General features: G+C 40.0%; 1 protein-coding gene across 1 annotated transcript in view; it reads left to right on the forward strand.

Moving 5' to 3' along the window:
* LOC113406511 (disabled homolog 1) overlaps positions 1-16,207 on the forward strand; it is a 257,959-nt gene that overhangs the window by 199,846 nt on the left and 41,906 nt on the right. The window contains exons 6-10 of the mRNA XM_026651760.1: positions 40-171; positions 793-912; positions 1,600-1,638; positions 2,940-3,005; positions 9,459-9,518. Coding sequence (XP_026507545.1) covers positions 40-171; positions 793-912; positions 1,600-1,638; positions 2,940-3,005; positions 9,459-9,518 — 417 coding nt within the window. The remainder of the gene's footprint in view (positions 1-39; positions 172-792; positions 913-1,599; positions 1,639-2,939; positions 3,006-9,458; positions 9,519-16,207) is intronic.

Here is a 16,207-nt window from a genome sequence, read left to right on the forward strand (position 1 = left end):
ATGTTTTTATAGATGTGTTTTGGTTTGCTTTTTTAATAGCTACTACAGCACCATCATGCAGTTCATGAAATTTCGTACATTGCAAAGGATATCACAGACCACCGAGCCTTTGGATATGTGTGTGGAAAGGAAGGAAATCATAGATTTGTGGCAATAAAAACAGCCCAGGCAGTAAGTATCAAATCTTTGTCATTTTCTATAGTTTAACTCAATTTGAAAGTTATATCTTTAATGTTGCTATTCAAAAGGGCATGCTAGCTTGTTTGTTCAATATACGTGCTGTCAGATGTGTCTGCATAGACGTTCTTAGATGGTGGATTAGCTATACCCAGTCTGAGAAAAAGGGAATGTATTTCACCCTTCTTAATTTTTCTTGATGTATTCCTTCTAATTAGTCATTATTTTCCTTTCTAATTAAACTAGATACATCGACGGAATACAAATATGTTTACGTATGTTCGTAGACTCATTTAAACAGAAAACGATAGAAAACAAATAGCTACTTTGCATAAAATCTGCCCTAATTTCATTGTATTAGAAACCACTAATAAATATAAGCAATACTTTCAATACTCATAAGTATAATTATCATTAATCTGCAAATATAATTAGTTTTATAGAAATGAACCTTAGCCTAGATGCAATTTTCTAAACTAATATAAACAAGGTAGAAATTAATTCAGTGTGAAGTTCCTTCTCTTGAAAGGTAGATATCACTGTTCTACCAACAGGACCGGGGGGGAAAGTCTTCTTTCCTTTATTAAAACCTACTTACTGTTTTTGCTTCAATAGGCTGAGCCTGTAATTCTGGACTTGCGAGACCTGTTTCAGCTCATTTATGAATTGAAACAAAGGGAAGAAATGGAAAAAAAGGCACAAAAGGACAAGCAGTGTGAACAAGCAGTGTACCAGGTATCTGTGTGTGCTTAGCTTCTAGCCAGTCAGAGGATAGGGGTAGGGGTTTCAGGATCATGCTCCACACGGACAAATAGAAAGGTAACAGCTCTTACTCTGTCAAAGTAGGCTTAAGTATCAGAGGGGTAGCCGTATTAGTCTGGATCTGTAAAAAGCAACAGAGAGTCCTGTGGCACCTTTAAGACTAACAGATGTATTGGAGCATAAGCTTTTGTGGGTGAATGCCCACTTCGTCGGATGCATGTAATGGAAATTTCCAGGGGCTTATGGAAATTTAAGTAGGCTTAAACAGTGATGGAAATTGTAACACTGGGTAAGATGAAAATCTTAGAAACATGAAATGATCTACTCATTTCATATAGAGAGTGTTCCTTTGAATTAGAGAGACAACTTTTAGTGGAAGCCAGCACATTGGGTAGATCTGTTTTAAGAGTGTTTGGTAATTGTAGCACAGTTTGAATTTTGCTTCAGAATGTGTCGTCTTAAATAAAGTCAGACAAGGTGCAGCTTTGATTAAAAGTTACCTTGTGCAATAACACAACAGTTATCTGTAAACTCAAAAAGAAATATCTATTTTTAACGTACAATGAGCTCATTTCTTTGCTGTCCTTTAATTTCCGAATACAGTCTTGTTTCTCTGCTGTTTATGTTCTTTGCTTTTACCGCCTGTCCTCTTTGCTGTAGACAATTTTGGAAGAAGATGTAGAAGATCCTGTGTACCAGGTAATTTCTGAAGCTGTACAGATTAGGTTTCAGAAATAGTTAGATATACATTATCCTATTTTCAGACACAGGCTAGTCTTGTAACAAAGTACTGCAAAAGTTTACTGAGATACATTTTAAGTAGAGGGAGAACAATCTCAACATAAAGAGCAGAATATTTACTAAGTTCTAGATAATAATACTAATATGTAATATTACAATATAGGATGGAAACCTTAAATATTTGCTTAGAATATCATTTAGAAACGGAAGTGAAAGTTTTCTCTCCAAAAATAATGACACATCTTTGTGGGGAAACGTAACAAAAACAGAAACTATTTTGAAAACAACAATGAGGGTGAAATCCTGGCCCCATGGAAGTCAATGGGAGTTTTGCCATTGGCTTCCCTGGGGCCAGAATTTCTCCCAGAGCATCACTACTGGTACCAGGGGAAAAAATGGAATTGACTACTGTAACCAGCTGATTTGGTATGTTGGCAGTTTGGGTCTTATTAAATAAGCTGTTGTGCATACTCACTTTAACATTTTGCTGGAAATGTAGGAGCCTAATAAAATGCTACTTCATTTGAGGCTAAGATTTTCAAAAGTAATTAGAGATGTCAGGTGCCTCTATTTTTGCATGCCAGCTTAATACACCTGAAAGGAGCCTGGTTTCTGGAGGGTGACTATTCAGTGAAAATCAGGCCCCTTTGAGATGCCCCATAGGAGGCATCCAAAATGGAGACACCCTTAATCATTATTCGCTTTTGAAAAACTTGGCTACAAGTTTTATTTTGAAAACCCTAAACAGTAAGGACTGTAAAGCCATAACCTAAAAAAAGTAAAGCACAGTAGCAAACTATTACTATGAAACTTGTTACATAAGCACCAAACTGTTCTCTGAGTTTTGGTTTAGCTTTCTTATTCACTACTAATAAATGTGGGGAGTTGGGGGGGGGGTGATGATTATTCAGCCCAGAGGCCTGTTCCTGCTTCCATTGAAGTCCATGTCAAAATTCCCATTGACTTCAATGGGAGCAGAAATGGGCTTCAGAATGTATCCCTAGTGAGAGAGCAGCAGGAAGTTGATCTAATGATCATTAAAGAAGAGCCAGGTCTGTTTTATTGCTCTTTCATTAAAAAGAAAACAATATAACTGTGTTTTCCAGCAAACTGATTATCCTTGTGCCAACCTATACTTTGAACCTGTTTCCTGAATACCTGCCTATGTTTAGGGTTTTTTTTAATCTGGAATTCCAAACTGCCTTTTTTCCCCTTCTGTTTCATCTTTGACCTTTCCTCTTTGGCGGCTGATGTAATAGTACATTGTGTTTGAGGCTGGACATGAGCCAATCCGTGAGCCTGAAACAGAAGAAAACATATATCAGGTATAAAATGGCTACATCTGTGTTACTACTGCACCCAATGCAAACATTTAGCAAAGCACATTTCATAGACTGAAGTTCACTTAGTTTTCATTCATCATGACATTTCATCCTCATTCAACTTACATAAATAATTTTCACAGTCTCAGTATGCTTTCCTTATTTATTTGTTTCTTTTTTCAGCCTTTTCAAAATGTATCCACTTTATCTTTGGTAACTGATGTAGGGTCATAAACATTGTGTACTCTGTATAGTATGACAAATAGTGGATTCCTTTCTTTCCTTTTAATCTGCAACAGTTTTTATAACTGCATCCACTTTTACAACGTACACACACACACACACACACATCCTGCATTCTGTACTCTGACAAATCTCCCATTGATGGTAATGTAAAATACCCCTTTTGTCATTCAGTCCATCCTCCAGGGGTCAGTGCAGGACTTATCAAAAGATTATTTAATTCAGTTTAAATCACAAACAAGAGCAAATCTGGAGACAGAGAGATCTCTGTTCTATTAAAAGAAATTACAACAGGAAAATCAAGATTTCGATAAATCCTTCATAGGGTGGAGGGTTATAAAGGGCCCCAGCATTTTGTTGGGATGTAGTTTAGGTTGATCTGGTTGTAACACAGACCTTTAAAAACAGACAAGTTGGGATGGAATGGAGGAGGACGGGAGGGAAATTTAAAAAAGACGGTAATGAAAGAAAGAATGAAGAAAAGAGTAGAAGAACAAAGGGACAGAATGGGATTTAGGCCAGAAGAGAGAGGAGTAAGAAGGTGGAACATAAGTAAATGAGTGGGATTTAGGGCATTCTGTTATTTGATCATTAGCTCATTAAGTTCATACGTACATTTAAGCCTACAAAGCTGTGTTGTTCTCCCATCACTAACTAAAATATGCTATGTAGCCAGTGCGTTAAAGCCACTAGGGGTGAATGTATTTTCCTGCACACACAGTGTGTTAAGTTTGGAGATAAGCTAGGACAGGAGTCCTCAACCTTTTTCTTTCTGAGGGCCCCCCAACATGCTATAGCTATGGCTCACCTATGCCACAAGAACTGCTTTTCTGCATATCCAGCAGATTAAAAGCCAGGGCCGGTGTTAGGGGGTAGCAAGCAGGGCAATTGCCACCGGCCCCATGCCACAAAGCTAAGTTGCTCGGGCTTCGGCTTCAGCCCTGGGTGATGGGGCTCAGGCTTCGGCTTTCTTGTTTATTTTGGCAGACTCCTGAAATCTGCTCACATCCCCTCAGGGGGTCCTGGACCCCTGGTTGAGAACTGCTGAGCTAGGACACATGGTTTGAAGTGTAGTTGCTGTCTGAAAAGTGACCTTATTTAAAATTCTCTCTCCAAGTGTCATACTCCTGCTCGCCCCATAATTTTCATATCAAATGCATGCAATCAGCTTAAGATATTTTAACTGGTGGTGACCAAAATGCAGAGCTATTGAAGAAGTATCTGTGAAGCCAGGGAAGGAAGGTGAAGGGGATCTCTAAGAAGTGTTATAGGTGGCTAAGAGGGGAGTCATGGTCAAAGTATCAGACAAGGGAGTGAGGTTGAAAAGAATGAGAGAGAGGAGCCCATTCATACAAAGGGCAGTTGCTTTTCCAGGAGCGATGGAAGCCAGACCAGACTCAATCAAAACCATTTGTTTTGAGGGACCTAGAGAATGTGAATGAATAACGATAGTGTTTCCAAGGTTTTGCTAAAATGGAAAGAAAGGATGGTAGACAAGAGAGGAGATCTGTACTGTTCTGGAAGTGCTGCCTCTGCCTTCTGAGTCACCAGTGAATTGTTCAAGGCTTCATATGATGGACTATGGACATGGTGAAAGGTTTCTTTTCTAAGTGGTGGCAATGAAAATCATGCCAGTTTTGCCTGTGATCCCTTGTAGTTCTCTACATTTACTATAGACAATACATTGAATATGGTAAACACTGAAATTAGCTAACCACAAATCTTAGTTAGTTATCTATTGCAATTGACAAACAAACACTGAAGTATCACCACAGTAGAGTTTCCCATGGGACTCTAGTCTCAATGTAACTTATGATTTCCCTAGCTGCTGTAAATCTAGGTGCTCACAACCTTCCTATTACACTTACATCATTGAAAAGGCTGTTTCTTTTACAGGTCTTGACTAACTCAGAACCAGTCAGTTTAGTATCATTAGTAAGATTCCTCTGAACTAGATTTTTCCTTGTTGCCTAATTCTTTCTGTCTCCTACAAGTTAGTGTTTCTGTCCATACTTAACTATGGGAAACTTGCAAGCTCCTCATTGAGCTGTAACCTAAGCACTCTGAAATTACACATCCTCATTACCTGTAATAAGCAGTGCACAAGACAGACAGGCCACAGCGATGTTTTGACTCAAGGCAGTTTCTCTCTGTTGTGACTGGCTCCACAGGAACAAGTGTTCTCTACCTCACACATCGTGTTCTGTCTTATTCACACCTTCTTTTTGTGGTGCCATCCTGCTTTTCCTACCTAAGGCTGGTGTACAAAGAGTTCATTTCCCCCAAGTACAAAAGGTCCCTGAGTGGTAGTTAGTTAAATAAAAAACAAACATTAAATCTCACTATTGTGATAACATTCCACTATTTAATATCACTGAGTTGCATTTTCTCTTATTAGGCATGGTTTTTCTATTCATTTCTTTCTTTGACTCATTACCCCGAAATGTGTGCGTGTGTGTATGGGCATGCTTTTGCTGTGTATTTAATCTAATCTACCCATGTATTTCTAATGCACTAGTTACTGTGGGATTTGCCCACCAAACATGCAGCAGTCCTTTCTGTACCGGACTTTTCATCACATTTCCTTACCTGACAGCTGGTTTTATGTTAGTGCCACCATTTTTATGGACCGGGGCCTTTATTAATTAATTTTACATTATTTATATAGTATCACTGGTTTTTATGATACTTTACAGCCAAAGGCGAAGGCAAGGTCTGTACTCCAAGGAGCCTGCAGTGTAAGGGCTTATCTACACTTACTGGAGGATTGACACTGCGGCGATCGATGCATCGGCGGTCGATTTAGCGGGTCTAGTGAAGACCCGCTAAATCGACCACCGATCACTCTCCCGTCAACTCCTGTATTTCACCTGCTCGAGAAGAGTAAAGGGAGTCGACGGGAGAGCGTCTCCCATCGATGTCACGTAATGTGGACCCTGCAGTAAGTAGATCTAAGCTGCATGGATTTGAGTTACGCTATTCATGTAATTCAAATTGCGTAGCTTAGATCGACTTTTCCCTTTAGTGTAGACAAGGCCTAAGCAACAATAGGCATACAGCAGAATATGGTGATAGGGGAGGGGAAAGGGAAAACGTGATGATTTATGGGCAATATTCTCTACAGGAGCTCAGATCAGTGGTTATGTTGTGATTCATGTGATAGTCATTATTTCATATACTCACATTGGAAAGAGGGTTTGGATAGCAGGAAAGTGACCCTGCCAGAATAGATTAGTGTTGGAAAACATGCTCAGTATAATAAATTTTCAGAGTGATTAGGAGAAAAAGAGAGAGAGTGACTAGGAGGGAGGAGGAGACTGTTCCAGGTATTAGGGGCAGTGTGAAGAAAGGTCCAGAGTCTTGAGTAGAGTTCTTTGAAATTTTTCCCATGAAAAGATTTTCTGAGGGAAAACGACCTCTTTAAAATTTTTTGTCAATATTTGAATCAAAATTGTACTCCAAATGGTTAGTGAACATTTTCCTGCATGAGTGGGGCATACGTGAGAGCTGAGCTGTAGGCTAGTGCAGTTCAATCAGAATAGAGCAAGTCTGAACTTTGATGCCGAAGGAGACATGGCCTTCACTTTTATAGAAGGCAAAAGATTGTAAGCTTCAGGGTTATGGCTAGGAGGAGAAGGTGAGTAAGGGAGGGCAGAAAGGAGGAGGCAGTAGTACTTGTGGCAATAAACAAGGTGTGGATCACTCTTTTGGCAGTAGGGGGAGAGAGGAGAGGACGAATTGTAGAGAAGTTCTGAAGGGAAGAGTCACAAAACTTAACAAGAGCTTGGACGTGGGATAAGATAGATACTGAAGAGTCTAAATGTGACCCCATGGTTGTGAACCTCATAAAAAGGTAGGGTAATGCCGCTCTCAAGTGTGAGATAGAAAGGGGAGAAGCAAGAAGGTCTGATTTAATCTTCTGCAGTCCTGCAGCAGGATCCGCTGTGGTTTGCTAAAACATATAACTTCCAGGGGTGCCTCACTCAGTAGGATGTAGCGACAAAATTATATCATGTTCTTTTTCATTGAAATATATTATGATTAGGAGCCTTCTGGCTAGGTGTCAAAGACTCTTAATGATTCCTGGGTCGGGGTATTTAAATGGAATCACCTTGTTCCAGAAGAAAGGAAAATAAGAGAGTGTGATGGGCAGCACTGGTTTACATTAAATAAAAATATCCTAGTAAAGATACAGCAGTTTCTCAGGTACTGTTTGTACCTCTCTCAAGGAATAACAGAACTCCAAGCAACTTGTTAAATAAAAATTCTTGGTTCCTGATCTTACAGTGCAACATAGCAGTCTGCCAGTGGGTAGACGGTTGATTCACTTAAATTGAATTTTTCCACTATTACTAACTTCACACATCTAATGTGATGGATTTTTTAGTGGAATAGAGGGCACTGTAAGAGCACTATGGGAAATTCTTATCACTGGTCATTCTTGAAATAGGAATAGGAGAATTCTTGAAATAGGAATAAAAAGCACCTGAAAGGTTTGGGAGAACATGTCCCATTCTCTTTCAGTGGGACTTCGCTCTGAAATCTCTTGGGTATTTTTGATTATTTCCTCTATATTTTCTCAATTAAAATGCATAGTGTTCCTTGAAAAATGAGACTGTCATAATAAAATGTGAGCCTTGTGAAAGTATGAATGGTTGGGACTGACATCCTCTTGGACTAATTTGGAGGTTGTGCCATATATCACTGGATAGGTAACTTCTGATAAATTTATGGTAAGATTGTGGACTTGACCTACTGTATAATCTCTGTCATGCTTATATGGGCAAAAATAGATTTATTTAAAGATTTACAAGATGTTTTATTACATTTGCGAGGATTAGTTTAACTGGTAAAGCTCATTGACTTCTAAAATGTAACCTTCTTCCAAAGAACTAGGATAGTCAATATAAAGGTGATACTGATATATTATATGTACCAGACATTTGTTTCACTGTTAAGCTTGGTATTTCCCATTTACAACAGGCTTTCAGTGTTTTTTAGCAGGAAAAAACAATCTCAGATTTAAAAAATCCTAACTGATCATAAAAATCATAACTCTCTTGGATTTACTTTATAAGTGGGTAGCACCCGATCCTCTTATCACTCATACTGTAGGTGAACTCCATCAAGCCTAGGATGAGAGTTGGGCCCAAACTTACTAAAGTACAACAGCCTGTGCCCACGAGAAGGGCTGATGACTTCAATTCCCTTGTTATGCTTCTGTAGATGCTGCCCCAGACTCTGAAAGGACATTTCCCCCCTTATCAAGAGTTGCAGAATGCTAGGTCAGACATTATATAGCGGCCTGTGATTAGCCCCACCCCAGAAATATGCGTGTTTACTAGGCTTGGCAAAATTTGATTTTTATTTTTTTTTTATTTTGACAGATAATATCCATGTTGGTTTTTAAACATTTTTTTCTATTTAAATTTTCAGTTTCAGGAAATTGTGTGAGGGTCGGACAATAATTATTTAATGACAGTTAGACTCGGAGATTCAAAAACTTAAAGCTTTATCACCATTAAAACACAAATTGTCAACAACACGTCAAAATATAAAAAGTAAATATCCTTAAGTCAAATGCCAATAAGTTCTCAAGCAGCATTTTTCTTACTTTGCCTATTTGTAAATTTCAATCATCAATGGAAATATTTTTTCCTTGGGTCATGTGTGTATGATGAAAACAGCCTTTACTGATCAAAATTTAACCCTTCCAAGACTAGTTGTTGTTTGTTCTGATTAACAATAATTAATTAGGTGAGGCAAGGAAATTAATATTGCTGCTGGCCAAACTGATAGCTTCATTAAAGGAGCTCATCTGAAGAGAAAATGGAGCCATGGCCCAAACATGACTCCCATTTTACCTTCCCCCCAACCCCTCCTAGAAAAAAGCAAACACTTATGTAGAAGAGGGATGCAAAAGCGTCTTAACTTCATGGAAGTTCATACCCAGACACAATTTTAACTCTATAATGAGCTGAATGAAACCCCCAGATCTGAACGACCACTTTGGTGTTCGAAACCAGATCCAAGTTTTGCCACTCATGGTCATCTCCACTGAAAGACATTCCCTATATTAAAAGGGGTCATCCTTGATTTCAGTCACATAGAACGACTTAATTCTTTTGTAAAATACAGTGTACTTAGCTACAACTTTCAAATTTTCCAGACTCCTACCTCGATGATGATTGTGCGTTTGATTTACTGTCACAGGTTCCGACGAGCCAAAAGAAGGAAGGTGTTTATGATGTGCCAAAAAGTCAACCTGTAAGTGTAAGTATCTTCCCTGTTTATACACAGTAGAGGTGGTATGTGGTACAGCTGCTTTGACTCTCATAATTCTCTGGAGTGTATGGTTCCTTCTAGCATGATGATTTTCAATGTTGTGCGATACTAGTACTGGTTCAATCCCGCTGGGGAACCTGGCTGAACCATTCAGTTAGGGCCCCTTAATATGTACATATTTATTGTACGTATCAGATACCTACAACCTCCTCCTTCCTGACCTCTTTTATTCACGCTCCCCCTTCTAACCACTTATAATGTGAAATCTTTCAGTAAATGTCAGTAATGAGAATTGAACCTGACCTCTGGATCTTAATGTATAAACCTCTGCAGCTTGAGCTGAAAGAGCTAGTTCTGGTAGGCTCATCAATCTCTGTATCTGACCCAACCCCCACTAGAGGGGGACAGAGCACCACACTGAGGCTACATCTACACTATGGGGGGGATCAATTTCAGATATGCAAATTCAGCTACGGGAATAGCGTAGCTGAATTCGACGTATCTGATCCGACTTACCCTGCTGTGAGAACGGCGGCAAATCGACTGCCGTGGCTCCCCCGTCGACGGCGCTTACTCCTACCTGGGCTGGTGGAATACGCGCGTCGATTCGGGGATCGATTATCGCGTCCCGACGAGACGCAATAAATCGATCCCCAAGAGATCGATTTCTACCCGACGATCCGGGCAGGTAGTGAAGACAAGCCCTGAGTGGATGTGGGTTGTATTTCCTTCCCCCATACTTAAAATAAAACTGTACATTGTATAAAGGTTTATTAAATTAGTTAAGGACAACTGTGAACGTAGGGGCCAGCTGGGTTGGAAGTGAGGAGAGGAGCATTAGAAACAGACAGAAGGAGTCAGAATTCTTGGGGGCTTGCTGCAACATCTGCAGCCTCTCAGAACCACCCCCAGGCAAATACAATATGCTGATGTGGAAAGAGTGCATAAGAAGCTTCAAATTAGACAGTGATCAAACATCAGGAACTTGCATAAAAATTACAGTTCTGTAAACTGAAAAAAGCTATATAAAAATCCCACTTAACACGTGGCACAGGAAAGCAATCATTTTTAATAAATCCAGCTTCTTTAGTAACATCATATTGTAACCTCTGTACAATTGCAATGCAGAGATATAGGTAATTGCCATAGGTCTGAACAACAGTGAGCAGCTCCGGAAGGAAATAGTCCAAGCTCAGGTGACTGGAAAAAGGGACCTCATTCAACAAATCTCCCAATTGACAGAATCTTTGCTGTATTTGGCATGTTGCTTTCGTGGTCATTACAAGTCATAATCAGCACAGGGAGGTTTTCCTCCCACCGTTACTATGTGTAATTTCCACCATGTAGTAAGTGTATAGCATGTTACGGACTAATAAAGACTGCTGGGTCGACCCTCCTTTGCCTTGTTCCTTGTGAGGGTTTTTGCACTTGTGTAAAGTGGGTGTCAATTGCTACCCGATCAGACTGTTACCATTTTGCTTTCACTCTCCATAGATGCACACAGTGCAAGGCAGTGGAGAATTGACCCCATAGCCTTACCCTAATATAAAAAGGGCTAGTGACAAACAGTAAGGGGAGTGGAAGGACAGGGGCTTTAGTGATGACATTATGCACTGGCTGAGGTTAGTGAGGCATGCATCTTGAGGGTTGTACAGGTTTGGGCTGGTTTTGTGTTTTATGCATAAAGGTAAGTTGAGAGGCAATTTAGACTAGTAGGCTTCATGGGGAAAGTGTGTTTTGAGGAAGGATTTGCAGAAGAGTGCAGAGGAACAAAGATGAAAGGTCAGGAAAGGGATTCTAAGGGTAAGCATGGAAAAATGTCCAGGGGCAAGAGAGTGCAGTACAAAAATGTACACGGTACAGCTTGGGCTGACCACAAAGAGCAAGATGGGAAGCGAAGAGAATGGAGGGAGCTAGGTTGTCACACACAATCAAACAAAGAAATAAAGCCCTCTCTAAATAGTTTGTAATAATCCACTACGGGAGATCCTCATGTTGCTAGGCTAATTATAGTAAAACAAATCTTGTTGCATACTTAATTAAGATCGTTGTGGGCATGGAATAGTTATAAACGCCTCAGAGTCCAGTGTTAGAATTTTCGGTGTAAGTTTCTAATTAGAAAAAAAAATGTTTTGGGGTTTTTGTGATGGGGGGGCTTGATGACATTTCAGACTGACTTTGTATATTGGACTCTGCTTAGGGTTCATGCAGTATGAAAGACGGTACAGTATTCTCGCTAAAGTTTTTGCAAAAGCTTGTACAGTAAGACCGCCCTGGTAAAGAGGATGATCTTGTTAAGATGTTGGGCTCCAATGTCAGCCCATAATGACATATTGCAGCTCTCAACTCCATGAAGTTTGTTATTAACTTTCATTTTGGCCCCTTCTCAGCAAAATTCATAGATTCATAGATTCATAGATTCTAGGACTGGAAGGGACCTCGAGAGGTCATCGAGTCCAGTCCCCTGCCCGCATGGCAGGACCAAATACCATCTAGACCATCCCTGATAGACACTTATCTAACCTACTCTTAAATATCTCCAGAGATGGAGATTCCACAACCTCCCTAGGCAATCTATTCCAGTGTTTAACCACCCTGACAGTTAGGAACTTTTTCCTAATGTCCAACCTAGACCTCCCTTGCTGCAGTTTAAGCCCATTGCTTCTTGTTCTATCCTCAGAGGCTAAGGTGAACAAGTTTTCTCCCTCCTCCTTATGACACCCTTTTAGATACCTGAAAACTGCTATCATGTCCCCTCTGTCTTCTCTTTTCCAAACTAATCAAACCCAATTCTTTCAGCCTTCCTTCATAGGTCATGTTCTCAAGACCTTTAATCATTCTTGTTGCTCTTCTCTGGACCCTTTCCAATTTCTCCACATCTTTCTTGAAATGCGGTGCCCAGAACTGGACACAATACTCCAGCTGAGGCCTAACCAGAGCAGAGTAGAGCGGAAGAATGACTTCTCGTGTCTTGCTCACAATACATCCCAGAATCACGTTTGCTTTTTTTGCAACAGCATCACACTGTTGGCTCATATTTAGCTTGTGGTCCACTATAACCCCTAGATCCCTTTCTGCCGTACTCCTTCCTAGACAGTCTCTTCCCATTCTGTATGTGGAATTCAAAATTCAAAATTCAAAATAATTGGACCTGAAAAACACAGTGTCAGTATGCTCTTTAATATAAAATGGAAAAGAAAAAGAAAATGGAGACATTAACTAAGAAATAAGTGTTTCACCTTTCTCTTGGTTTATAAAATAAAAAACCGAAGCAGCTATTAAAATCTGTGTAATATTCCCCTACACATCTGGTTTTATTACTCATCCTTCTGCATGCAAGATGCTTTGTCATTGAGATGCTTGCCATGATTTTGTCAATTTATAGCTGTCCCTATTACATAAAATTCAATTTGTGCTCAAATTACCCAGCTACCTCTGCCTGATTTAGACATACAAGGACACTTTCTTTATTAGTATATCTTGCTTCAATTAATTTCTTAAAGGCTGAACTAAGGGGAAAGCTTTCTCTAGTTTCTAATAGCGATTTGGGATTGTGAATTCCCTCTTCTTGTATAAACAGTCTTCCATAAAAATGCAGCAGATTTCACCTGAGCTCAAATGGATGGACTGGGCAATATAGACAAGAGTCCATTTCCAACCCAAGTATTTTTATCTCATGTGGTTATTGATCCGGAAGGCAACAATTGTTGGAACAGGGGATTGAGAATCAAAACCCTATTTTTGTTCACAACTTTGCCTCAGGGAACAATGTGTGACCTTATTCAAGTTACTTAAGGTAACACTACGCGATTTAGAAGCCTAATCCAGTTTTCAAAAGTGATGTCAATACATATGTAACACAGACAGACCCCCGTCGTTGGTGGGCGGGATCGAACTTAGGATTTCTGGAGCTTAGTGCATGAGCCTCTATTGCATGAGCTAAAAGCCATATGCCTGTTAGCTAAGGCTGTAGAGCAGACTCATTAATCTCTCTTTCTCTCTCGTCACCACTAGATGGGACAGAACACCACACCCAGGAGGTTACACATAGAAGCCTACACTGTCTTTCAGTGAGACTTGGCTTCCAAGTCTTTTTTGGAAATGGGACGTAGGCTCCTAATTCACTTGGACATTTTTGAAAAAAATTGCCCTTACCCCCTCTGTATTATCTGTCTTCCCATCAGTAGGAGGATTGTGATGACATCTACTCTCCTTCACAGTTGTGTTATAAAACTTAATTCATTAGGTTGTATGTATAGGCTTTGAGACAAGAATATTATAATACTTTGTGCTTGTGTAGTGTCTTTACAACGTTAAGTCTTGTGGCATGCATGTGAGGTAAGTATCATTATCCCCAATTTACGGATGATGAAAGTAAGGCACAGAGATGTGAGGTGACTTGCCCAAGCTCACGCAGTAAGTCAGAAGGAATGCCTTGCTGTTAACCGAATGCAGATCTCCTCGTACCCAGCTCTGTGCAGTGGTCAATAGACAAGTCTCCCTCTCAGACATCCTGAGCAGAGATTTCTTTATAAATGCAAAGCACTGGGATTAGGTTTCCTGTGCTCTCTCTCCAGTTCTTTGCTGCTTTCCCTTTCCAGCAGCTCCTGCCCCCCCGATAGATCCCTATTCCCAGACATGTCTCTTACCTCTTTAAACATTCCTTTCACGGCTTTCAACTTCCTCCCTAAGACCCCTGTGACCTCGCCCCCGTGTTGTGGTGCGTGTTGTGGTATTCCCTGTTCTCTCCCTGCTTCCTTCTCCAGACAAACCTATTGAGAATGGACATCAGGCAAACCAGGCTTTCCCCGAATGGTATGTTTTTTTAAGTTTGGTGTACGCCACTCAGAAATTGTGGCTCAGCATTTGAAATTAGCCAATCTAAAAGTACTAGCTGTTTAATGAGCTCCTTTTGTCATAATTTTCCACAGTCTTCCCATTATACATACATGTCAGGTTTTACCTGTCATGGCGTTTTTAGTAACAAGAGTCAAACTGTAAATACCCTTCACTAAGCCTGTCAGTCAAGTCACAATAAAACCTACTTTTCTCATCAACGTGTCTAAACTATCTGCTTACAATTTTATGAAGGCTTTCAAACAACTCGTCTTACTGCCATATCAAGATTCAGAGCCTGATTCCCAACTGCCTCACATACTGGGTATGAAACATTTTTGGTGGATGGGAATTTTTTTAAAGAAAGAAATGGATGAATACTATGGAATTCTATGGATTAGAAATTCTGTCAGTGGTTGCTATAGACTGATGTACTTTTGTGCAGTGTGGGCAGTATGCATTGACAGCATGCGCTTTCTGTGAATTTACTGCCTTTAGGTCTAACGGTAATACTGGTGTGTAATGGAAGCTCTAAACCCGGTATAATTTCAGCACTGAAGGTGAGATGTAGCTGTCAGGTGTCTTCAGTGGTGAGACTCACACTGTAGCAAAAGGCCATTATTGTAACAGCCTCTCCACACTAGAGTGATTTGTTTCCAGTCAACACGTGAATACCATCCCCTTTGTGACCTATGTCATCAGCCTTGTGTCATACTGTACATGTTTCCTTGCAGTGTTGCTAGGTGACCTCTAGCAATGTGTATCTTACCATATGCTACTTGCATTTGATGGGTTACACTGCACTGTCATGTCTTTAGTCTACTTACATTTGTTTTTCCTGTACTTTGGATTCAGAAGTAGACAGATAGCATCCTAGAAAGCATCTGCACTCATTGTAGTCTGGCACTGTGTGCAGCTGATTGAAATGAGGCAAAAATCTTGTCCTTGTTTGGCACAATTATTTCGTCATGCCATTGGAGGTCACATTTATTTTGCTAGGGATGTGTGTTAGGTCCATTGGATGGCTTTTACAAATCAGAGATGTTATCCATGATTAAAGTACTTCCACATTGTGGGAATCCCACAGAAAATTTAGCTAGATTTTAAGTGGTTTTTTTCATTCATCTTATTGAGGCCCACAGGCCTGATTTCCACGGCCTCACACATGGTTCATTCACTTTCACTTACACCTTTGCAAAAGGAAGGGAGAAGGTCTGACGTGGTGGTCTTTTGCACTCCCTTTGCACTGGTGTAAATACCATATAACATGTGAAGCAGCGGAGAACTCGTCCCCATTGTGTTCTGACATGTTTCTTAATGATACCTACAAGTCAGATCATGACTGTGCTTTTCCTGTAGCTACATAGGACTAACATTGCTATCATTAACTATGCAGATCCTATAGGAAAGTCCTGTAAATTTTAATGGGGATTAAACCAATCAGATTCTATAGAAATTACCCTCAAAACCTGTTGAATTTAATAGAGTGATGTCCTATTTTATTGCCTTTTTGAACCATTGTGTAGATTTCTGTAGCAGGGATGTAATTCTCTATTAAATTCTATAGTGTGATTGTAAAAAATATTCCCTATTACATTCTGTATGACTTTTCCACAAGGCACCAATGGGAGCTTTGTATGGTAAAAGAGCAGAATTTTACCCCCTTAAACCATGGGGCAGAAACTCATGGTCATCATAAAGGTCATCTTCCTAAATAGGACCCAGGATTTGAAACAGAGGGCCAGATCTGGGTATCATTGATGTCAATGGCCAAGCCCCCATCCAGATTTTGCCCTTAGCTAGTAGCATTTGAAAGGAAAGAGAGGATGTTAATACAGTAC

The sequence above is a fragment of the Terrapene carolina genome, unplaced genomic scaffold (assembly GCF_002925995.2).
Source record: "Terrapene carolina triunguis isolate 2854851 unplaced genomic scaffold, T_m_triunguis-2.0 Scaffold102, whole genome shotgun sequence".
Taxonomy (NCBI): Eukaryota; Metazoa; Chordata; order Testudines; family Emydidae; genus Terrapene; species Terrapene triunguis.